General features: G+C 40.5%; 1 protein-coding gene across 1 annotated transcript in view; it reads left to right on the top strand.

The window, feature by feature from the left end:
• The window catches only part of cfap299 (cilia and flagella associated protein 299), a 678195-nt gene that overhangs the window by 517352 nt on the left and 135153 nt on the right, over positions 1-25690 (top strand). The window contains exon 4 of the mRNA XM_063042204.1: positions 11446-11588. Coding sequence (XP_062898274.1) covers positions 11446-11588 — 143 coding nt within the window. The remainder of the gene's footprint in view (positions 1-11445; positions 11589-25690) is intronic.

The following is a 25690-nucleotide window of genomic DNA, read 5'->3' as shown; positions in this document are numbered from 1 at the left end:
CGTGATTTATAAATACAAATTTTCAGTTAAATTGATTAAAATCTCTGGTTGTAATACTCACTTAGGTGAACAAAGAGTCGGGGGCCGAATACTTTTACAGGGCACTGTATGTCTTCTTAATGCTGCTCGCCAAATACTTCTTGGGAACTATTGCATTTGAGACATGACCAGAATATATTTTGTTAGACAGAATTCACAATACAATTTCAGAAACTCCTCACTGGCCACAGAGAGGTAGCTGAAGAGGACCCTTGTAAAATGTTCTTGTGATCAATTGCTGAAAGACTGGTAATGCTGTAATTTGATTTGTCTCCTTTTTTGATTTGGTGAAAATTACAGAATTTCCTCATCTTGGATGCAGGAGATAAAGCTGTGAGTTTGTCCCAATATCTCCCATTATTCAAGCCTTGATAGCTCAGGATGAATTTTGTCTGCTGCTGAATATTTGTTGTTTTAGAGATGGCATATAGCATTCTCAACCTCATGTCAATCAGGTGTGGTGGTGATCCTGGTCAAGGTGGAATGTGGGTTGGAGTCCAGGAGACTTGCATCAAAGACTGAGCTTCAGTTAAGTTCTTCAAAATGCTCTCTCTAGAGAGCACAGACTGTCTGCTCTTGATAAGGTGCTTTCTTTGCTTGGCTCTGAGCGAGGTGTGCCACTTTTTTTTAAAAGCTATAGGCGATAGTGACAGCACACCATACATTATGTATTAGCACATGCTGGGTCTTCTGTGCTTCTTCCACCCAGATTCTGTTCTTTAAACAATGAGTTTCCTATTTGGTCCCAGATCAGCTTTGTTCACTTTAAGTGTGATGGAACATCCAATCCACGAGCACCATATGTTTGTGATTAGTTAGTCCCTAGATCTCCTGATCATTCTCATCAAATAGTCCCGTGATTTCTACTACAAATGTCAACCATCTCTGCTTACTATGACAGACTTCAGGCTAAACCAGGCACTATGAACTCCCTGTGATTTATTGAAACACGCTAGTTGTCACAGTGGTCACTGGCAGGACTCAATGCAGGTGTGAAGGAACAGCAGCTGTCACAGTGGGCATCAGCAATGACTAACACAGGTGTGAAGGAACAGCAGACTCTGTCATGGTGAGCGCCAGCAATGATTAACACAGGTGCGGAGGAACAGCAGACTGCCATGAAGAGACGGAAGCAAGAGGTTAGACACCCAGCAAGACTGCAAGACATATCATTCTCCAGAAACACAAAGATTCCACTCAAAGCCCTTCTTCTCCTTCTTCATCTTTTTTGTTTAATGGCGGTTGACAACCAGTTTTCAGTGCATTACCGCCACCTGCTAGACTTGTGGTGTTCCAACCAAATATGTGCTGGAGTTCTCTACTTTAGACAATCTAGTTCAGCCTGCAGTTCTCTATTAGCATCGCTCTGTAGTTGCAATTCCTCGTGAATGCTTAATGTGCTCATTAGATAATGCCGCAAACTGCTATTCTTCCCTAATTAGGTCACATTTTCATGTAGTTGCATTACCTCAATTACATTGATTTCATCTACATCACTTGTAAGACTAAAATCATCTTGTTAAAGAATAGTAATTATCGCATGTTATACTTTTAAACTTCTTGTTTTTCCAAGTCTCTGCTTTTTCAGGTTTTCCTTTTCTTGGATCGTAGCCTGCAGTTGTTTACTGAGACCTCGGAGTTCTTCTTCATTTGCTTCCATGTTTTCATTTTATAATCTGAATGTAGATAACTCACTTTGCAACAAATTCTTTTTCCTTTTGTAACCTTGTAATAATTTCCTCCATTTTCCAATCTCTTTCCAACTCACCATTGTTCTTGTCGGGTACTTCCATTTGTTGTTGTAGTTCTGAACATTTACCCTGGGCTTCAACCATAAAATCTGAGGATTTTCCTTAAGTTCTGAAACATTTCTTAAATTCTTGACCATTTGTGATAAATATACTGCCATTAAGAGTCCATTTCCCCTGCCTGTGAACTGTTGGATCCTCCATTCAGTGTTTCTTTGACTTCTTCCCACCCAATTCCTTTAATACCAAGATACTTTTCTGCAGACTTGACGATAATTTTAATTTCCTCAGTTCTTTTGCTTGTTTACGCTGAACAATTAATTGCATCCACCATAAAAAGCACGAACTCCTTTCTACTCATTAATAGTGTACCCTTATTTTTCATATTACATCTCTCACAATTCACCAGTTTATTATTCTCGGTATTTGTTTGCTTGACAGGCTTTTTTTCATCAACTTCTTTCACTGCCTCTGCATAACTGATTCCTTGAGTTACTTTTACATATTGTATCTCAGCCGCCTTCTTGCTATAAATGCACCCTCGATAAGCTGCGCTGTGCTCCTCGCCACAATTGCGGCATTTCAGCCTAGCTCCCGCTTCACATTTCCCATATTCATGTATTGCAGTGCACCTCCCACATCTTTGTTTTCCTCTGCAGACTGCCGCAACGTGCCCGAATTTCTGACATTTATAGCATCTTAAAGGCGATGGTATATATATTCTAACCACATAACACATATACCCTAAGTAGACGTTAGTCGGCAATCTCACTTCATCAAAGTTAATCATTACTGATAAACTATCACACTTTTTCCCGTTTGTTGTAACTTTCAAACGTTTGGCCTCAATAATTTTTGCTCCTTTTATGTTCCGTTTAATCTCATCCATAGTAACTTTTGTTGGTATCCCCGAAATAACTCCTCTAGTCCACTTTCTATTGTTGGGTATTAAACATTGTACTTCTTTGCCATCTATTTTACATAATCTTATCACTTTGCCTTGCTGAGCACTATCCTGACAAATCACTAATAGCGATTCATTTCGTAAAATCTTTGCTCCTTTAATCTCGCCTAGAATTTTGTTGAGCATCTTTGTCAAATGAATCGGGTTCCAATCACCGAAAGATGCCCCGTCTTCACTTAGTTTTATAATTGCTTTAATCTAATCTTCTTTCTATTGTTTTGCTGTCCTGCTTTGATCATCCGCTGACTCCTCAGAGTTTGATATCCCGTACCTCTGCTTTCTTTTCTTCCTCTTTCCATTCCATTCCTCTTTCCTGCCAACCTCCATCTCTAGTTCACTTCCACTCTCGCCAAAAACTTCCTTCAACAGCTTGGCTCTTTCCTTGATGATCTCTCTCTCCGCCATTTTCCAGTCACCTCTCTTTCCGCTCCACTCAAAGCCCTAACTGAGAGTCCTCTGTAAATATTCATAGCATGCTGAAGACTTATCCAGTCACATTTAACTTGACAAGATTAAACAGAAAGCACCAGGGCTTAACGACTTTAGTTAAGACACCAATTAGTAAATACAGGTTTTCGAAAGGGCTAAATCCAACACTCTGTGGTACATATCAGAAGCCCGCAGGGTCTATGACACTAGTTATCATTACTTTTACTGATACCCAGTACTATTGTGTTTTTGTTTAAGTTTCAGAGTTCCCTCTCACCTGAGTACACTTTTTACTCCTATTTGGTAAACTGGTAAATTAGTTTATGATGCCGCATGTACCCGGGTGCAGTGAAAAACTTGTCTTATTTATTGTCCATACAAATCAATTCATTACAACAGTCCATTAAGGTAGTATAAGGTAGAAGAATAATAGAATGCAGAATAAAGTGTTGTACAGAGAAAGTGAAATGCAGGTAGAACATAAGCTGCAAAGTTATAGCAAGTAAGTTAAGGTCAAAAATCCATTTTATCAAATTAAGGAACTATCCAATAGTTTTTTTTAACGGCAGGACAGAAGCTGTCCTTGAGCATGCCAGTTTGCGTGTTCAGGCATTTTATCTTCTGCATGATGGGATGGTGTGGAAGGAAGAATGTCCATGTGGGGTGTGGTCTTCAACTATGCTGGATGAATTACCGAGGCAGTGAGAAATGTAGACAGTAGGAAGGTTTGTTTTCCTGATGGACAGGGTTATGTTCACAATTCTCTGCAGTTAGCCCTGTCACAGCACTAGTAACTTGATCTACAAGAGCAGCGTTTTTTCTGCCAACTTGAATCTGTGCACACTCGAGTCCGGGAAACCCATTTATTACACAGCAATCTTTGAGCACCACTTTCATCTCTCTCGTCTGATTGACCCTATACCAGTTTGGCTCAGGTAGTAATCCAGAGATTACTAGCTTTGTGAAGCTGCTTTATAATTTAGTCTATTGATGCACAAACTCCATGAACAGATTTTTTTCATAGTTGTAGGTATCAGTATGGACCAAGCAATGAGATATTTCCCCTCCCATTCCAAGTCACCTAACTCAGAGTGATACCTTTGACTCAGACACCAGGAAAGCAAACCAGTCCTTACCATAATTACTTTCTATTGCATTCTATAAACTTGAGTGTCCCGCTATACCACAGTACTGTGAACAGTTTGCTCCTTCTCCCTGCAGTCCCTAGTCTCATCTACATGTCATGGAAAAGCTTCATGCCACCTGACAAGTGCATGGATTGGGCCTCCGCTAATGTATCCACAACAGTTCATGAACTATTCCTAATCCATCAGGTGTGCCTGCCTTCTAAGCAAAATGTCTTAGTAACCTTCTCCCTTTCTGAGGAAGCTTGGAGTCCCTCCAGGTCACTCAGTCAAAGTTCCTCTAGCTGTTGACACCTAAGGTTCAATAGGAATGACCACAATGGCAAATAGTGTTCGTCAATATGATATGGTCACAACACATATTCTGCCCTCTCATTTGTGCCATTATACTGTGCATTTACTTAGCAACTTAGTGTAAGTAATAATCCAAATTTAAAATACCAATTTAGTGACACGTTTGACTCTGGATTGCAATTTAGAGCAAATAATCCAAATTTAAGGTATCAATTTTAGTGACACTTTTGACTCTTGGGGATTACAATTTAGAGCTAATTTGTTATGTTGGTAGTCGGGAGAATACGTCTTTGGGGCAAGGATCCTTTCCAACTCCCCAAATAGACACCAGAGGGAAGGAAAGGCGTCGTCTAGTTCAGGAGGAGGTGAGAGCAGTAGTGGAGGAGATGAGAGTCTGCAAGGCGTTGGGAATAAAGTAACAGGGAGCTTGGACAAGATGGGAGAATGTGGTTGAGAGGAAAGTGTCCTGGGCTGATCTTTGGAAAGCCGAACCACACCGCATCCAATTTCTCATCCAGGCAGTGTACGATGTGCTTCCAAGCCCATCAAACCTGCACACATGGGGCGAGGCAGAGTCATCTGCGTGCCCACTGTGCTCCAAGCGAGGAACCCTGGAGCACATCCTCAGCAGCTGTGCAAGGGCACTTGGTGAGGAACGGTACAGATGGAGGCATGATCAGGTCCTGAAGACCATCGCTGAAGCCGTCAGCGCAGGAGTTGAGTGGGCGAAGCGGTCCCGACCCTCCGAGCAGACCATTGCCTTTGTCAGAGCTGGGGAGCAGCCAATACCTGGCAAAAGAACATCTGCAGGCATTCTGTCCTCTTCAAGGGACTGGCAGCTGTTGGTGGACCTCGAGGGGCAGCTGAAGTTCCCCAACCATATCGCAGCCACCACCCTGCGACCAGACATTGTCCTAGTGTCTGAGTCGACTAAGCGAGTGGTGCTTCTGGAGCTGACAGTCCCATGGGAAGATAGCTTGGAAGAGGCCTTTGAAAGGAAGCTCTCAAAGTACTCAGGACTGGTCAGCAACTGTCCGCAGGCTGGGTGGAGAGCAAGGTGTCTCCCAGTGGAGGTTGGTTGTAGGGGATTCGTAGCCCGTTCTTTAGTTAGAGCCTTCAGCATTTTGGGCATCGAGGGAGAGAGGAAGAGGAGAGCCATCCGCAGTACCACCGATGCGGCAGAGAGGGCATCAAGATGGCTGTGGCTCAAAAGAGGGGAGCCATGGGGTCATAAGTAGCTAGCCATCTGGACACAAGCTGGGATCTGATCAGCCCCAGCTGGGTCACCTGGAGGAGGTTGTATGATGTTGAAAGACCCGAAACACCCGATGATTCCAGGAACATCACTGAAGATGTGTCCAGAAGCATCAATAGATGTATGTACACAGCTGGAGAAAAACTCAAACAAGATGGAACTCTGCTTTCCTTCTAAATCCATATGAACTCAAACCTCAAGAGTCCTGAAAGACCTCTCACAATTCCAATAAGGTACAAGGTCATATTGAGCTAGGTTGAGAGATCAAGGTCTATCTGTCATATGAGGGAATCATTCCATAGTCTTATAACAGTGGGATTGAGGTTGTCATTGAACCTGGTGGTTTGTGTTTTCAGGTGTTTGCATCTTCTGCCCGATGGGATGGGGGAGAAGAGAGTCTTGAGTGAGCAGGGTAGTTGTTTTTCTGCTGCTTTTCTGAGATAGTGAGAAGTATAAACAGAGTGCAAAGAGGGAAGGCTCTTTCTGTTATATGCTGAGTTTTGATCACAACTCTGCAATTCCCTGTGGTCACAAGCAGAACAGTTGCCATACCAAGCCATAATGCATCTGGACAGGAATATTTCCAGGAACTTGAAGCTCTCAAACTCTCAATCACCATACTGCTGATGTAAGCAAGAATACGTTCGAAACCCATCTTCCGGAAGTCAATGACCAGCTTTTCTGTTTTTGCTGACATTGAGAGAAACATTTTTGTCATGACATCATGTCACCAGGCTCTCTATCTCTTTCCCGTACTCTGACTCACCATTATTTGAGATAGACCCACTATGGAAGCATCATCTGCTACCTTGTAAATGTAGTTAAAGCACAATCTTTGTATAGGGAGGGTGTAGGTGTTTTCGTTGTCTGAATGCCCAGAGCTGACTGTAGGGGCTAGAAACAGACACTCTAGCCAACTGCTTCCCTTCTGGTGCCTGTGACACTAAATGAATTATACTGCTCTTGTCACCATGCCAACAGACCTCACTTAGAAAAGAACAGTAAGTTAATAGGTTAAATTAGCTGATGCCACCACTGTCATAGTCTGAATCAAAGCTGGTGACAAATCAGCATATAGGAGGGAAATTGAATATTTGGGTGAGTGGTGCACAACAACAACCTCTCACTCAATGTTTAGCAAGACCAGAAGCTGATTATTGACTTAAGGAGGAAGAAACCAGAAGTCTAGGAGCCAGTTCTCATCAGGAAACCAGTGGTGGAGAGTGTCTGCAACTTTAAATTCCGCAGTGTAATCATTTCAGAGGATCTGTGCTGGGTGTAGCAAGTAAAGTCCCATCACGAAGAAAGCACAGCAGCACTTCTACTTCCTTGGGAGTTTGCTAAGATCTGTCCCGAAATCTATAACTTTGACTATCTTCTACGGATGTGTAATGGGGAATATATTGACTGGCTGCATCATGTCCTGGTATTGAAACACACAAATGATCTTGAATGGAAGACCCTCCGAAAAGTAGTGGATACAGCCCACTCCATCATAAGTAAAGCCATCCCCACCATTGAACACATCTGCACAGAATGATGTCGCAGGAAAGCAGCATCTATCATCAAGGACCCCACCATCTAGGCCACACACTCTTCTTGCTGCTGCCATCAAGAGGAAGGCAAAAGAGCCTAGGAATCTACCCTGCCAGGTTAGAAACAGTTATTACCCCTCAATCAGAGAGCTTGAACCAGAGAGGATAACTTCACTCAACTTCTCTCGCCCCATCATTGAACTGTTCCCATAACACATGGACTCACTTTCAAGGACTCTTCATCTCATGTTCTCGATATTTATTGCTCGTTTATTTATTTATTTATTTGTTTGTTTGTTTGTTTGTTTATTTATTTATTTGTTTGTTTATTTATTCTTTTTGTGTTTGCACAAATGGTTCTTAGCCCATTTTGTTGTTTGCGGTCTTTCATTGATTCTATTGTTTTTCTTGCATTTACTGCAAATGCCCATAAGAAAATAAATCTCAGTGTTGAATATGGTGGCATTTATGTACTTTGATAATAAATTTACTTTGAACTTGAACTTTGAACTTTGAAACTATTATCAGAGATTGCACCTGGAAAATTTTGAGTCAGCAGGCTTTACTTCCACAGTGCAGGGTCGATTCATGAATTGAGTCTAAAGGACTTGACCTTGTTCCTGTTTTCTTATTAGAATTCACACTGTGAATGTTCCCAAAGGTATATCAAAGAACAGAAAGTAGAACTATTGAAAACATAAAAGAGAAAGATGACCCTTAAGCAGCCTTGCTCCCATTTATGCTGTAAATGAAAAATGAGTCCACATTAATTGGATCAATTATTATCTCCCCCCCCCACCCCCCACCCTCCCGCCAGTGGACAGCTTATGTTTTATGTTGCTAACATTGTGCTTCTCTTAATTTAAAATATGTACAATCTTGTGTCATGCCAGATTTGCATGTCAGAAGATAATGATAGTGGCTGGAATTTTATTCATGGTAACAAAGATCTGTCTGCTGCATAAAATTAAAAATACTGAATAGGTTCATCAGAAACATTAAGTAGCTTAATGTTTATAAGGAAGGACAGAATGCTTTAATGACATGCAGAAAAATGGATTTATATAAATAGGTCAGTTTTATGCTTTGGCCTGTGCCTATCAGTTAAACCATAGTCTATCTGCAACCGTCACTTCTAGTTAACTTCCCACCTCTCACCCCTCGGAATATCCCACCTACGTAACTGAGAATACTGTCAATGATTTACAAGTTATATTTGTTATGGGTAGGCAAAATCAATTGTGATCTTACATGTGATAGAATGAACAAACGATGTACTTTAATTTCATATGTTTTACATCATCCCTGTGTCTTGTGTTTATTAATGGTAACCCTCCCACCTGAACTTCCTGAGTTTCTTCGGTGTAGGCACCACCGGAAGAGGCTTCGCAGTAGTGAATTTAAAAACGCAAACAACAGGAATTCTGCAGATGCTGGAAATTCAAGCAACACACATAAAAGTTGCTGGTGAACGCAGCAGGCCAGGCAGCATCTCTAGGAAGAGGTGAAGTCGACGTTTCAGGCCGAGACCCTTCGTCAGGATTAACTGAAGGAAGAGTGATACTTCCATCCTCCATCAGGAAGGTCTCAAAGCTCTACGCTTCTTTTTGGATTCCAGACCTAATCAGTTCCCCTCTAACACCACTCTGCTCCGTCTAGCGGAATTAGTCCTTACTCTTAATAATTTCTCCTTTGGCTCCTCCCACTTCCTCCAAACTAGAGGTGTAGCTATGGGCACCCGTATGGGTCCTAGCTATGCCTGCCTTTTTGTTGGGTTTGTGGAACAATCTATGTTCCGTGCCTATTCTGGTATCTGTCCCCCACTTTTCCTTCGCTACATCGACGACTGCATTGGTGCTGCTTCCTGCACGCATGCAGAGCTCGTTGACTTTATTAACTTCGCCTCCAACTTTCACCCTGCCCTCAAGTTTACCTGGTCCATTTCCGACACATCCCTCCCCTTTCTAGACCTTTCTGTCTCTGTCTCTGGAGACAGCTTATCCACTGATGTCTACTATAAGCCTACTGGCTCTCACAGCTATCTGGACTATTCCTCTTCTCACCCTGTCTCTTGCAAAAACGCCATCCCCTTCTCGCAATTCCTCCGTCTCCACCGCATCTGCTCTCAGGATGAGGCTTTTCATTCTAGGACAAGGGAGATGTCTTCCTTTTTTAAAGAAAGGGGCTTCCCTTCCTCCACTATCAACTCTGCTCTTAAGCGCATCTCCCCCATTTCACGTACATCTGCTCTCACTCCATCCTCCCGCCACCCCACTAGGAATAGGGTTCCCCTGGTCCTCACCTACCACCCCACCAGCCTCTGGGTCCAACATATTATTCTCCGTAACTTCCGCCACCTCCAACGGGATCCCACCACTAAGCACATCTTTCCCTCCCCCCCCCTGCATTCCGCAGGGATCGCTCCCTACGCGACTCCTTTGTCCATTTGTCCCCCGCGTCCCTCCCCGTTGATCTCCCTCCTGGCACTTATCCGTGTAAGCAGAACAAGTGCTACACATGCCCTTACACTTCCTCCCTTACCACCATTCAGGGCCCCAGACAGTCCTTCCAGGTGAGGCGACACTTCACCTGTGAGTTGACTGGGGTGATATACTGTGTCCGGTGCTCCCGATGTGGCCTTTTACATATTGGCGAGACCCGACACAGACTGGGAGACCGCTTTGCTGAACATCTACGCTCTGTCCGCCAGAGAAAGCAGGATCTCCCAGTGGCCACACATTTTAACTCCACATCCCATTCCCATTCTGACATGTCTATCCACGGCCTCTACTGTAAAGATGAAGCCACACTCAGGTTGGAGGAACAATACCTTATATTCCGTCTGGGTAGCCTCCAATCTGATGGCATGAACATCGACTTCTCTAACTTCCGCTAATGCCCCACCTCCCCCTCGTTCCCCATCTGTTACTTATTTTTATACACACATTCTTTCTCTCTCTCTCCTTTTTCTCCCTCTGTCCCTCTGAATATACCCCTTGCCCATCCTCTGGGTTCCCCCCCCCCACTTGTCTTTCTTCCCAGACCTCCTGTCCCATGATCCTCTCGTATCCCTTTTGCCTATCACCTGTCCAGCTCTTGGCTCCATCCCTCCCCCTCCTGTCTTCTCCTATCATTTTGGATCTCCCCCTCCCCCTCCAACTTTCAAATCTCTTACTAACTCTTCCTTCAGTTAGTCCTGACGAAGGGTCTCGGCCTGAAACGTCAACTGAACCTCTTCCTAGAGATGCTGCTTGGCCTGCTGCATTCACCAGCAACTTTTATGTGTGTTGCTTGAACTTCCTGAATGCTCTTTACTGGATGATATTATTAGTGGCTGCAGATTCTATAATGTCAGTGAAATTATTCACAGTTTTGACTTTCATGAGAATTGTATCATTATCTTGCAGATCAGTGAAAGCTTGGAAAAGGTGGTCAATTATTTGGTTGAACATTATTAATGTACAGTAGAAAGAAACTGAAAAGGGCACCAGTCTGGGTGTCTATCACCTATCACTTTTCAGCTAACCTCTTTCCTCTGCCCCCACCTTTTCATTCTATTTTCTTTCACCTTTCTTCTCAGTCCTGAGGAAGGGTCTCGGCTCAAAACGTTGGCTGTATGTTCATTTCCAAAGATGCTGCCGGACCTGCTGAGTTCCTCCAGCATTTTGTGTGTGTTGCTTTGAATTTCCAGCATCTGCAGAATTTCTTGTGTTTAGGAAGTAAAGATCTCTGTTTATTTCAAGAGGAATTGAACTTCAATAATTCATTGTAAGAATGAAGACATCCATTCTTACAAATACCTACTCAACTTTTAATTACATAATATGAATATAACTGCAAAATATACAATTTAGAAAAATATTGAAATCAAAGATGATTTCAATATGACTTTGTATTCCAAGTCTACTTCCCAAAATTCAAAATATAAATAAAGAGTTCATTGCTAAATGAAGCAAATTAATCATTAATTAAGTATGCTCAGTTTTCTTTGACAAATTGCTTATAATACATAAATATTCATTTTCTAATTTTACAGTCCATCATTTTTATCAGAGACTTCAACTCTCATAGTCAAGAGATTTCTGGATATATCGATTATTCACACAGACTCAGGTTGGAAGACTTTGAAGAATATTTCAGTGGAAAGAAGAAACTATTGCCACGATCAACAGATCTGAGGTATATTTACATACTTGAGCAGTGGTGCTGTAACAATGTTGGTAGTAGTTATGCTTTCATTTATGTTCAGTTATCAACAAATTATAATACCCCTCCATAAATATTAAATTTCCAATCTTGCCTCATTTTGTAGTTTCCCTCTTTTGGTTAGTAGTGCTTCATATTTCTTGACTGTGACTTAATAATTAGGGACCATTCACAAAACCTATAAAGTACATGAAAACTGATGTTACTCTTCAGATCATAGCATACAAATTGACAGAAGTTACTGTAAATTACCTCACCTATCTCAGACATCTCCAGCTCTCGAATTCTTTTAATAAAAATCATTGTACAGAGTGAGATTTATTGAACATGAGGAGTAATCCTAAAATGTGTTCGACATACTGTCAATTCAAAGTTCAAAGTGCAAATATTATCAAAGTATGTATAAATTATACAACCTTGAGATTTGTCTGCTTATAGGCAGCCACAAAGCAAGAAACCAAAAGAACTCAATTTTAAAAAAATGACCTACCCCCAATGTGAAGAGAAAGAGAAAAAACACAAATCATGCAAACAGTAGAAGCAAGCAACAGCATTCCAAACCAAATTTGAGTCCTTAGATCCGAATCCGCAGAGCAGCCAGACTAGGCCCAAAGCCTTGTTCTCAGTTCATCATATTAGAGGGGCAAGTCGCAGTGAAGCTCGCTCAAATGTGTCCTAAAACTTCTTGCACAAAAGATGAGTTAATTACACCAGCACTTGGCCCATTCACTCAAACCAGAACTCACTTTGATACGCACATTCATAACATTTAAAACAAACTGTTTCAAGGAACTTCACAATTCTTATCAACTACAAGTTTAACATGATCCATATAAGTAGGTATTTACTCAAGTGATGAAAACTTTAGTCAAGAAGGTGCAGCTTTAAGGGCAAGGACAAAGGGAACAGTCAAGGAAGGCTGCCAAGAGGTCGCACCCAGACAAGAAAGAAGGTATGTTTATTACCAATATCTCATGAAATATTATGAACTAAATACTTGAGTTAATCTATTTGCCTTTTTGCTGTCGACTGGTTTCCCTAAGCACCCTGTAATCAGTACTTTCATAGTTATGCGACAGACATGTGCAATTACTTCACAGTTGATCAAGAAGGTGTAATTGTTTGAGCAAAGAGTGTATCAACAGAAACACGAGGAAATCTGCAGATGCTGGAATTTCAAGCAATACACACAAAAAATGCTGGTGAACACAGCAGGCCAGGCAGCATCTATAGGAAGAGGTACAGTCGACGTTTCGGGCCTTGACCCTTCGTCAGGACTAACTGAAAGAAGAGATAGTAAGAGATTTGAAAATGAGAGGGAGGTGGGAGAGATCCGAAATGATAGGAGAAGACAGGAGGGGGAGGGATGGAGCCAAGAGCTGGAAAGTTGATTGGCAAAAGGGATATGAGAGGATCATGGGACAGGAGGCCTAGGGAGAAAGAAAGGGGGAGGGGGGAAGCCCAGAGGATGGGCAAAGAGAATAGTGAGAGGGACAGAGATGAGAAAAAGGAGAGAGAGAAAAATATATATATTTATATATAATAAATAAACAAACAAATAAATAAATAAATGGTGAATGGTGTATGAAGGGGAGGTGGGGCATTAACTTCTGTTAATGCCCCACCTCCCCTTCGTATACCATCGCTATTTATTTATTTATTATACATGTTTTTTTTTCTCTCTCTCTCTCTCCTTTTTCTCCCTCTGTCCCTCTCACTGTACTTCTTGCCCATCCTCTGGGCTTCCCCCCTCCCCCTTTTGTTTCTCCCTAGGCCTCCCATCCCATGATCCTCTCATATCCCTTTTGCCAATCAACTTTCCCACTCTTAGCTCCAACACTCCCCCTCCTGTCTTCTCCTATCATTTCGGATCTCCCCCTCCCCCTCCCACTTTCAAATCTCTTACTATCTCTTCTTTCAGTTAGTCCTGACGAAGGGTCTCGGCCTGAAACATTGACTGTATCTCTTACTATAGATGCTGCCTGGCCTGCAGCATTCACCAGCATCTTTTCTGTGTGTATCACCAGAATACAGGTCCACAATTCCTTATCCAAAATCCTTGGGGCCAGTTGCATTTCGGAATTCAGAATTTTTCAGATTTCAGATCCCACCCCCCGCAATACCAAAAAAAACGTATGTTCAAGTCCCTTACTTAACCTGTCTCAGTGCAGTGGATTTTAAGACCCAGCGGCACACCAAACCCGACGCACATCCTCCCGTATACTTTAAATCATTTCCAGATTACTTATAATACCTAATGCAATGTAAATGGTATGTAAGTAATTGTTATGCTGTATTGTTTAGGGAATAATGACAAGAAGAAATTTTATTTCCAACAAAACATTCAATAAAACATAAAAATATACAGCTTCAAACGAAACGAACCGAATACATGGTAAATGATTTACTGGAATAAATGTAGAACGTCACTGTCACTGTCACTATAAAACTTCAGTAATTTGTCTTTCTGTTTATTTAAATCATATACAGTGGTAGTTCCAACACTATTTTCTTCAGTAAGACGCCGCACAGACACACCACGATCAAGCTTCTGCAATAACTCCACTTTCTGTGTTACTGATAATGATAGATGCTTCCTTCTCTTTTTCTCATTGTTGCCCATAGGGGTACCTGCAGCTCTTTTTGACATTTTCACAGTGAAATTAAACACAAAGTCAACAGTTAACACAAAATATCAGTGAACGGCAAATGCACGTGTAACCAGTACGAGCGCTGAGCCACAACTGACGTCTGGCGGCCTCTGCTAGTGCTGCCACGTCACACCTGAGTGATGTCAGCTGTTGGCGAAAAAAACTTTGGTCCTCAGAGCTTTTTGGATTTCAGAATTTCAGATAAAGGAATGTGCACCTGTACTGCTTTATCTTTTGAAGATGAAAAATTTATCACATAATTTGATAAGTAGCTAGTCAGGATTGTAAATTTTATAGATAAAATATTACAATAATTGGTAACATCCTTGCCACAGAGCCACACTCCAGCCATAACATCTATCCAGAAGTATGAAATAATTAGTTACTCATGATCAACTTTTGCCAATTTAATGTTTTTTGGGACCTTGGATAGAATTATAGCAGCTATTAACCTTTCTTTAATGAATATAAAATATCCTTTTGTTATGTTTAATTGTTATTACCATTGACTTTCGAAAAGAAGTCAATTTAATTGTATTCAAACAAACTCTATGATACTAAATGTTTATCACTATTTTGAGATGCACTTAAAAGATGAAACTTTCTTCTTTTGCTAGCAACATTGATGATATAGAAACCGACCCCTTGCCAAAGTTTTAATTTATTTTGTCAAATGCTAAATTTCTTTTCATGTTGTAGTTTGCACTTCCAGCTGATAGGAGGAAGGTCTCTAGTACATCAAGAACCATTAAGATTTGACTCACCTTTGATGATTCCCTATCTGAGCGATATTCCGAATCCAATATGCCAATGTGCTTTCTTTATTGAGTTTTTCCTTTTTTTGCCTCATGCCCTGAAGAATATAGCTCTTGATTATGATTCCCTTGCTGATGTTTCTTCTGGCTCTTCATTGTGGACCCAGTCCAAGTATAGACAGGCTAATTGATTCACATTTAATGACGCAGGCTCAGAATAGTTTTCGTAACATTGTATGATTTGATTGGCTCACCTCGTAGGTTATTGCTGTGTCCAGAACTGATAGGTTTCAAAAACACCTCGGTTGCTTGACCGTTGGTTTTGTGGTACTTGCTCATTGCCAATTTGTGGCCGTCACTTGAAGTTTTGTACTTGGAGTGGTTTATGTTTTCAATGAAAAGTGCAGACTTGAGATGTTTCTGTCACTCCTGGCAGGCGAGTGTTACGTTATGACAAGTAACCATAGAAAGCTATAGTGCAGAGTTTGAAAATGTTTGTCTACAAATTATATTTTTGTTGAAATTTTACTCTAAAAAACCATGTGCAAGTCAGCAATATATCAAAATTGGCAGTCATCCCAGTATGGATCTTTGGGGAACAGGCCTGTCCACCATCCGCTGGTCTGAAGTACAACTGTTTGCAGCAACGCTTTGGTTTCTCAGAATGAGGTTTGTTATCAATGACATATGTTTTGTCTCAGCAGTACAATGCGAGGTATAAAAATCACTATAGGTTACAATATAAAATAAAATAGTGCAAAAATGAATAGTGAGATAGTGTTCATGGGTTCATGGACCGTTCAGAAATCTGATGGTGGTGGGTACGAATCTGTTCCTATAATGTTGAGTGATGGTGGTAATGAGAAGAGAGCATGTTTTAAAGGGTGACTGCCTTTAATAATGGATGCCACTTTCAGAGGCACTACCTTTTGAAGATGTCCTCAATGGTGAGGAGACTTGTGTCCATGATGAAAATGGCTGAATCTACAAGCCTCTGCGTCCTCCTGTGATCCTATGCATTGGAGCCCCTCTACCAATCAGAATGCTTTCCACAATACATCTGTAAAATTTCTGCTTCTAAGCCAAGCTAAGCCACTGACCTGTTTATTCCAGAGACTTCTATATTACTAGCCAACTTTTAAATGTGCCTCTTTATCAGTTTTCTCCCCATTCATTATCTCCTTTGCCTTTCCTCCCTTTTAATAGACATTGACGTATTTCAGCTATGCCTTTTGCCTTCATGCATTAGTCACCTATGCCTGTCATTTCCTTCTCCTTACCATCCATTCATTATCTGCATGCTCATGAAAGATTTGTTGTTTATTTTTATGTTAGTTAGCAGTATATCCTTACTGTATGTTCCACCTTTACTGACTAAATCTTTAAATACCCATCTGATATTTTTGTATATGGTATGTCTGACTCTCAGTGGTAATATCAATTCATCACCTACCATGTGCCTGCTTACTTTTATATTTCTTTGATTATTCAGAAGGTTATGGCCTTTGCTCTATTTTCACCCTTAAGGCAACAAAAAATCATCCCCTCATTAGGCTTGCCTTTTTGCTAGCTAATTTTTAATTGCTATTGAACCAGGCCAGATCTTCTCTCAGCCCACTGAAGCTGGACTGCCCCGGCTGAGAAGTTTCTGTAGATTGCTGATGATTCTTTTCCATTACTAATTTAAACCTTATGATATTGCAATTAGCAATTCCTAGATTCCTCCTTCCCCCACTGGCACTTAGATTCCCTGAAACAGATGCATCAATGCCTCTTGCTCAAGTGCAGAGACACACAAATCAAGAAAATGATTGCAGAAGTTCCTTCATCTCTTTTTTTTCACTTTGATGCTCTGCAAGCCAGACTTGAATAGCCAACAATCTCATAATCCCAGTCTCATTCCCTAATATTTGGTGGAGAATAAAGCTCATCTGCCGCTTTATCGCCCTCACTTCAATCCATTACCCCTCAAAGACATTCTTCCCTGCCAACATTATAACATTCTCCTTCAGCAGTACTGACAACCCCTCGCATTTCTTAACTTTACATTCTTTCTTAAACGTTCCCTAATAATATGCTGCCTTTGAAACTACGTATATCTAAATTATCATTACAATAATATTTTCCATATTTCAACTGGTAACTAACTATACTTACTGAAAATCTATTAATTCTTAATTATTTCTTATTTTCTATTGAAAATTTCCACATTTATAACAGAAACTGAATATATCATCATATATTTACAACGTTTTCTTACTAGTATCCTATTGCGGCCTTCCAATGGGAAAATATACATTGTATGTTTGTTAATACAAATGAAGATAGGCAGGGTTTTTAAAAATTTCCAATAGAACCATTTTAATTTCATACAAAGTGCTCGCTGATGCAAGGCTTTTAATAAATTAGAGTAAATGTCACTTCGTCCATTAGGGCCAGTAGCTTGAATACTCCAATTCATTCTGGTTTCTGACTTCTCTAGTATTTTTGATTTCACCCACCAATAGATTATTTTCAAATATTTTTGTGCTTTCAGCAATTTAAGCATTGGTTTTATGAAATATTTCTGCACTCCTACACACATTAAACCACACCCATGTAATTGAAGAGCCTTTCACATGGAGACTGGTTGAAAGGGTGACAAACAGGATGGGGTGCACAGCTTTTTGGATCTTGGGAAAAGATCAAACAGAACACTGACCTATGAATAAAAATGCATGTGTTGGGTGTGAAAAAACATGAACTTGCTGGCTTCTTTTGGGGTAACTGCATTGGAGCTGGCAAGTCTGCTGGTTCTGCGTCTAGCTACACCCTTCATGGTTCATTTCATCTAAAGAGGTTAGAAAACTTAAATAGAAGAAATCAGCACTGTCCAGCTCTGTAAGTGATCTACCTCAGTTTATCTCTAACCATCGATAGCCTATACTGGAAGAGATTTGAAAATGGGTGCTGAAAAGGAGAGTAGGTAAAGGAAGAGAAGAAACAGAAGAGAGGAGGAGGAGGACAAAGGGTCTCTGAGCTAAAATATTAACTCTGTTTTTTGTTCTGCAAATGCTGCCTGATGTGCTGAGTGTTCCCAGCATTTTCTGTTTTTATTTTTGAGATCTATTATCTGTATTTTTCAGTGTTTGTTACATGCAGGGCTATGAACCTGGTGCTGGTAAGTAGGAATAGTTTAGGCAGCTCACCAGCTGATAGCCTGAGTGGCATCCTTCTGTGACATACATTGTCTGTGATTACATGTTCCTATGGTGGTGAGAGTGAGCAGGAGGAGGCAGTTCTGAAAATGGAGGGAAAATCTTCCTGCTGACTTCTCATACATGTATCAGATTACTCATGTGGCAGCTGCAGCAGTTTCATCTCCTTTCTGAAGGAGAATGCCAAAATGCTTCAGGGATTGGCTTACAATGAAACAAAATATTCCTTCACAATTTGTCTGCTTTCAAGGATAATAAAAATTAGATGATTGATAAAGGTTACGCAGATGATCACCATTGTAACATATATTGTTGCATTTTTCAGAAGTCTTTTAGTCACCCCTTTCACTCTTCTCATTGAAGTCCTGAAGCTAGAATGATTTAAAGAAAATATTTTAATAAATGATACAGTGAAAACAATTATAACAAATGAAGATTACTGATGATACAAAGACATTAATCTTCCTGATATTTTTTCCTTGTAAAATTTTCCATCCGGTCTTGCTCATCCTGCCAATTGTATAGAGAGTGACAGCAGTGAGGTTAGTTGAAGGCTACTCTTTTTTGGGCGACAAGTATTTGGAATTCCAGAAGTCATTGCTCAGACATGTACAGATAGCTGCTGAAGGAATCACTGGCACTCTAAATACACTGAGACATTTCAATGGGTTTGGCCTTGAATTTTGTCACGGCTTTACCAGCAGCAAGTATGGGTTGACACGCAATGAAGGATTAGCACTTCTGTTTAAGTGAAATCCAATTGCATTTCTTCCCTTTCTTAACTTTCTTCCTGCTTTATAAATATTTGACTTTCCAGCTTTCATATTTGTCAAGGTATCGTGATTTTTTTATTGCGAAATGTTGATTAAGCCTGCAGTTGATGGAACATTTTTTCACAAATCAAGTTTCCAACAAGCTGTTCACGGAAATTTGTCATTAGCGCATTTTAGTTTCAAAACTCATTTTCATTGCCTACAATAAGGCTATGCTTAAGAAACAAGTTCAAGAAACAAACCTTATTGTATCACAAATGACTTTTCCATCTTTAATTTAAAATTATGCCAATGTGCTGATAAATCTCTTCATGCTCCACAAAATATTACACTGACAATAAAACTTCATTTCAAATAGTGATGTGCTTTGATAAATATGTAATTTATGTGAAGCAACAAGAAAGCAAACTTCATGGAAACACAGAACGGTCATAACATGTGAGAAGGCCTTCTATCCCATCAAATCTGCAATGACTCTATGCATGAGAAATCCAGGTTGTCTCGCTCCTCCACCTTCTCCCAATAGTCCTGCTAATTCTTTCATGTCAGGTGCTTATGCATCTCATTTTTGGATGCCACAAATGAATCTGCCTTGACTACATCTGCACTAATTGGGTCAAGATGGCACCTGCGTGCAACACTCCCTTGGTTGGCATCTTCTGAAGAGACCATGAAACCACTTATTTCACTTCTTTTATGTCTTTTACGTCTGTTTTTCATCTTGATTGCGATTCTGGATCTGTTGGAGCCTGTGGTTTACAGTTTGGAGATCATTTGGATGTTCCAAGAGATTTCCGGGAGGCAGAGGCAGCATGTGGGAGCCTTGTGGCGGAGAGACTGCGAGCCAATATTTGACTCCATTTCACTGATTACAGCTTCCATTGTACACCGATTAAAGTGATGGGGGAGACTAACACATCAAGGGGAATGTGAAGGGTGAGCACCGGATGGTCGCAGGTGGGATCACTCTGCTGTCAGAGAGGGGAGACTGCCTTTTGATCACAGGTGGGATTACTCTGCTGCTGGAGAGGGGAGACTACATTTTGATCACTGGTGGGATCGCTCTGCTTCTGGAGAGAGCAGAGGCTGCCACTGTGCCCAGAAAATGTTGCCCAGGTTTTCTGCATTTTTGATATAGATATGAATATGGATTTGGCCAATCGATATGGACCTTTTCTCAGTCTTATAGTTTTTTTTTATATTCTGTGTTTTTCAACCAACTTTTCTCGTATTTCTTTGTCTGCAAAGGAGAGGTATGGGGGAGGGTTCATTGTGCCTGTTCTGTTTCATTCTGTTTTTTTCTGGGAACAGGAGATTTGGGGGTTGATGATTGTGCTGCCATTCTTATCTTTCTTGGTTTTGTGGCTATCTGGAAAAGAAGAATTTCAGAGTTGTATACTTTGAAAAAAAAAGAATCTTTGAATCTTTGAACATTTTGAGCCTTTGAACTACCCCTAGCAGTGTTTTCTGGACCCTATTCTCTTATTTAATCATTCTGGTAAATCTCTTTGGCATGTTTTCTAAATTCCTCTTATCTTTTCAACAGTGTAGTGCTCAAAACTGGCCACAAAACTCTTGTTGTAACTAAACAGTGTTTTATAAATGTTCATCATGATATCTATCACTTTCTGAACTTGTCTACCACTTTTCCATAGAACCATAGAACCATAGACATTACAGCACAGTCCAAGTTTTTCATAAATGTTAAAAGTGAGCCCACATTTACCACTTCATCTGGCAGCTCATTCCACACTCCCACCACTCTCTGTGTGAAGAAGCCCCCCCCTGATATTCCCTTTAAACTTTTCCCCCTTCACCCTTAACCCATGTCCTCTGTATTTTTTCTCCCCTTGCCTCAGTGGAAAAAGCCAGCTTGCATTCACTCTATCCATACCCATCATAATTTTATATACCTCTGTCAAATCTCCCCTCACTCTTCTACGCTCCAGGGAATAAAGTCCTAACCTATTCAACCTTTCTCTGTAACTGAGTTTCTCAAGTGCTGGCAAAATCCTTGTAAACCTTCTCTGCACTCTTTCAACCTTATTTATATCTTTCCTATAATTTGGTGACCAAAACTGAACACAATACTCCAGATTCGGCCTCACCAATGCCTCATACAACCTCATCATAACATTCCAGCTCTTATATTCAATACTTTGATTAATGAAGGCCAATGTACCAAAAGCTCTCTTTACGACCCTATCTACTTGTGACGCCACTTTTAGGGAATTTTGTATCTGTATTCCCAGATCCCTCTGTTCTACTGCACTCCTCAGTGCCCTACCACTTACCTTGTATGTTCTACCTTGGTTTGTCCTTCCAAAAGTTTTCCTGAACTTTTCCCGAAATATAGTTTTCCGGAACTATATATAAATGCAGATCTCGTTATTCTTGTATGCCATTTAGAATCATTCCCTTTAGTTTAAATTGCCTTGTCTCATTCTTCTTACAAAATGCAATACGTCATATCCCTCTGCATTAAATTTCACTTGACACCCATCTCTGTCCAGATCTGCTTGAAATTCATAACTATCTTCTCCATTCCTTAGTTTATGTAATCCGTACATTTGGAAAGTGCCCTAGGTAGTCATGATCTTTAGTTTACATTGGGAATTGTAATGCTAATGACTTCTGTGGAAACCTACTGTGCTCTTTTCTGTTGTCTCATGAACTATTTTGCAGTACTACTGTTTGTTTTCTGTTACCTAACGAACTTTCCTTTTATTCCATGGCTTCCATTCTTGAACGCAAACCTGTTATGAACACATAATCAAATGCCACTCATAATTTCATATTCTCCATGTCAAAGTAAAAGAGACCCTCTCTTTTACTTTATCATAAAGTCATGGACTTGGTTGGGCTCGCCTTTAACAAATCTATGCTTTCTTTCAATTATCCAAGGATCTGCTAATTCTGCTTTTGAGCTATAATTACTCTTTGAAGTACCAGTAGATAAGTAATCAATATAAAACCAGATTTTGCATTACAGCAGACTGTTGAGACAAACCGATCACATCACATTTAAAACAAACATGGAGCCAATATTAACTTTATTCCAAATTCCAACACTGCAGTTGTGCAAATAACCATTGAGTGATATGAAATATGTAAGAAAATAAATATAGTATTTGATGTAGGACAAGTACAACATTTTTTTCTACTTGGAACTCTTTAAATTATGATCATTCTTTGATAGATGCACTTTGTTTAACATTCCCAAAACCTCACAAATCCCAGTTCTTCTATACATGCATAACATTGTCTGACCAAACACGTCCTGCATCCTTTTTTGAGATATAATATGGAATTTGTTTCATTATTATAAAAAATCTAATTGGAAGTTGAGATATAATTTTGTATCATTAAGTGATAAGGCCGATATAATGACCATTCAATCCAATGAGTCTGTGTTGGCCCTTTGCCCAGATAATCTGAAGCTGAACTCTCTCTTGCTTGTCTTTCAAATAATTTCACTTTTTTTTTTGCAACACGCAAAGTTTACTGCATCATTCCCTGCACCCAGCAAACCGTATTATGGTCCAGCTAATGTCTATGTGTCATGTTTTCTGAGTTTCTCTACTTGTCTCTTTTTGGTAAGAAGTTAATCAATCTCAACTACTCTTCTATTTGTTTTCCTTGAGGATTAGCACCTCTTTCAATTAGGAAAATGACTATTTATGGGATAGATTCAACAATTTCAAACAAGAATTTACTCTTTCCCTTTACACCTCTTGAAAAACACCTCTAGTTTCTTTATATGTATAATACCATTCCACTTGTCTTCTTCCTTCATTATCCCTTTAGTGGCATTTAAGGTCTTCTGCCAGCCACCCTGAAGAGGAGATCAGGAAGGAGAAAACTGCCAATGCTGCAGGAGGGATGAGAGCAATTTTGAAAAAGATCTTCTGGTAAAACCACTGGGCCTGTCAATAAAGCATTAAACATGAAGTGAACATCGCCATTGGCCACCAAAATTCAGAAAACCCTGAGAATGGCACCATTATAAAGCCAACGATATTGAGCACATCAAGCAGCCTCTGTAGAGAGATAGCAAAACAATGCTGACACATTCCCAGTATTTTCTGTTCCTATTACATATTATCTTTTATCTTTGCCCATTTTGTTTGATGTATTAAAACTTATTGAGGTATGAATTGGATAGAGCTGGAAATCACAAAGTGTGATAACCACACATCTGTTTATAGTCCGTTGATTACTTTAGTGTGTCACCTGAGACTCATTTTCATTGATGCCCAGCATAACTTCCAGTTAACTTTCATGGGCTCACAAAGTGATGCCTTGTGATGGCAGGAAGATTTGTAAGTCAATTCAGAAGAAATTGAAGTTATTGGCAGAGCACAAACCAGAATAGAAACGTTTGCTTTCTTGGAGACCTTGGTTTGGGGAAAAAATAGCAGGTGGTCTGGAGGTCCTCAGACATCTGGCCAGAACATCTGTAATAGCAGACAACTGTGAAAGTGAATCCACCGTCCTGCTGCAAAATAATTGAAAAACTTTATCACGTATGTCAACTCACATTTTCCATCAACTACACCATCACCACCAGCCTCAGACCATCAGTGTCATGAACACACATTATTCATATCCCAAATATCTCTGTCAGGGCTGGAACATTACATTCTTATGTTTCAAGTCATCCCGGTCTTACTTCGCCCACAATCACATTTCAGAGTCTCCACACACTGCCAACAATAGAGCCATGAGAGTTGAATTACTCATTATACAGTACCTCTTATCAGATGCCATCAGACAGTTCCAGCAGAAATCAACTACGTGCCTGCTGAATCATGTTGGCTCCTTGGAGCAGACAGTGCCCATTAAAGAGTTTATGGCTACTGGTAGCGCTGACTACATAAAATGAGGGCATGCCCATAATATTAGTTCACCAAACTATTTATTCCCTCTTTGCACAAATGTGTTTGATTTGAAAGCCCCACCTCATTCCACTGAGCTGAAGAAGCAGCCACAGACTAAAGCAGTAACACCTACCAGATTGCACTTTCAGTGCAAGCGATCAAACTGAAGTAGGTTAAACACCTTTTAAGAGGGTGAACCCTTGCAAGTCAGCTGGCTTTAATGGTGTATCTAGTAAGCCATTGACAACCCGTGCCAACCAACCAGCGGGAGTGTTCATGGACATATTCAATCTCTCACTGTTGCAGTCAGAGGTTTCCACCTGCTTCAAGAAGGTGTCAATCGTACCAGTGCCCAAGGACAGCAGGATGAGAGTCTCAATTAGTGTTGCCCAGTTGCACTCACATCTACTGTGATGAAATGGTTTGAGAGGTAGGTCATAGCCCGAATCAGCTCCTGCCTAAGCAAAGACACAGATCGGCTGCAATTTGCTTATCGCCTCAATAGATCTAAAGCAGATGGACTCTCACTGGCTCTCCTCTTGGCCTTGGATCACCTGGAAAATAGCAATACCTACGTCAGGCTGCGGCTTGTTGATTACAACTAAGCATTCAACACCATCATAGCCTCAGTGCTAATTAACAAGCTCCAAAACCTGGGCCTCTGTACCTCCATCTGCAGCAGTGAGGATCAGAAATATTATCTCCTCCTCACAGGCAATCAACACTGGCGCACCTCAAGAATGTATGCTTATCCCACTGCTCTACTCTATCTACACTCATGACTGTGCGGCTAGCCACAGCTCAAACACCATCTATAAATTTGCTGATGACAAAACTATCATTGGCAGAATTTCAGAGGGTGACGAGGAGGCATACAAGAGTGAGATAGATCATCTGATTGAGTGTGTCAAACTTACACTCAATGTCAGTAAGACCAAGAATTGAATTGTGGACTTCAGGAAAAGGAAGGTGAGGGATCGCCAGTCCTCATCGAGGAATCGGCGGTGGAAAGAGTGAGCAGTTTCAAGGTAGTGGGTGTCTGAAGATCTGTCCTGGGCTCAACATATTGACGTAATTACAAAGGAGCACGACAGTAGGTATATTTCATTTGGAGTTTGAAGAAACTAAGAATGACATAAAAGATGCCTGCAAATTCCAACAGATGGAGAGCATTCTAACTGTTTGCATCACCGTTTGGTATGGAGGGGCAACTGCACAGGATCAAAAAAAAATCTGCAGGAAGTTGCAAACTCAGCAACCTCCTTTATGGACAGTAACCTCCCCAGCATCGAGGACAACCTCCTTTATGGACAGTAGCCTCCCCAGCATCGAGGACATCTGCACAAGGCAATGCCTCAAAAAGACATCATCCATCATTAAGAACCCCATTTACCCAGGACCTGCCCTCTTTTCATTACTGCCATTAAGGAAGAGGTACTGGAGCCTGAAGACACACACTCAATGTTTTAAGAACAGCTTAAAACATCCAATTTCTGAATGGACAATGAACCCATATACACTACCTCCCTATTTTTCTCTTTTTTGCACGACTTATATAATTTATTTTTTAAAATATAGTTTAAAGTAACTTATAGTGTTTTTATTATGTATTGCAATGTACTACTTCCGCAAAACAACAAATTTCACAACATACACCAGTGATATTAAATCTCATTCTGGCTTGCTTAAGAGGCTTGCAAAAAAGGTTCACAGAATCAAATCTTTGAACAATAGATTTATTGTATGGGAACAGACTGAGAAAGATAGATCCACATTCTGATTGATAAAATGTTACTTCACTGAAATCCAAGAGCCTGAA

Source organism: Mobula hypostoma, chromosome 3, assembly GCF_963921235.1.
Source record: "Mobula hypostoma chromosome 3, sMobHyp1.1, whole genome shotgun sequence".
NCBI classification, from domain to species: domain Eukaryota; kingdom Metazoa; phylum Chordata; class Chondrichthyes; order Myliobatiformes; family Myliobatidae; genus Mobula; species Mobula hypostoma.
This window is presented reverse-complemented; position numbering and strand designations above follow the sequence as displayed.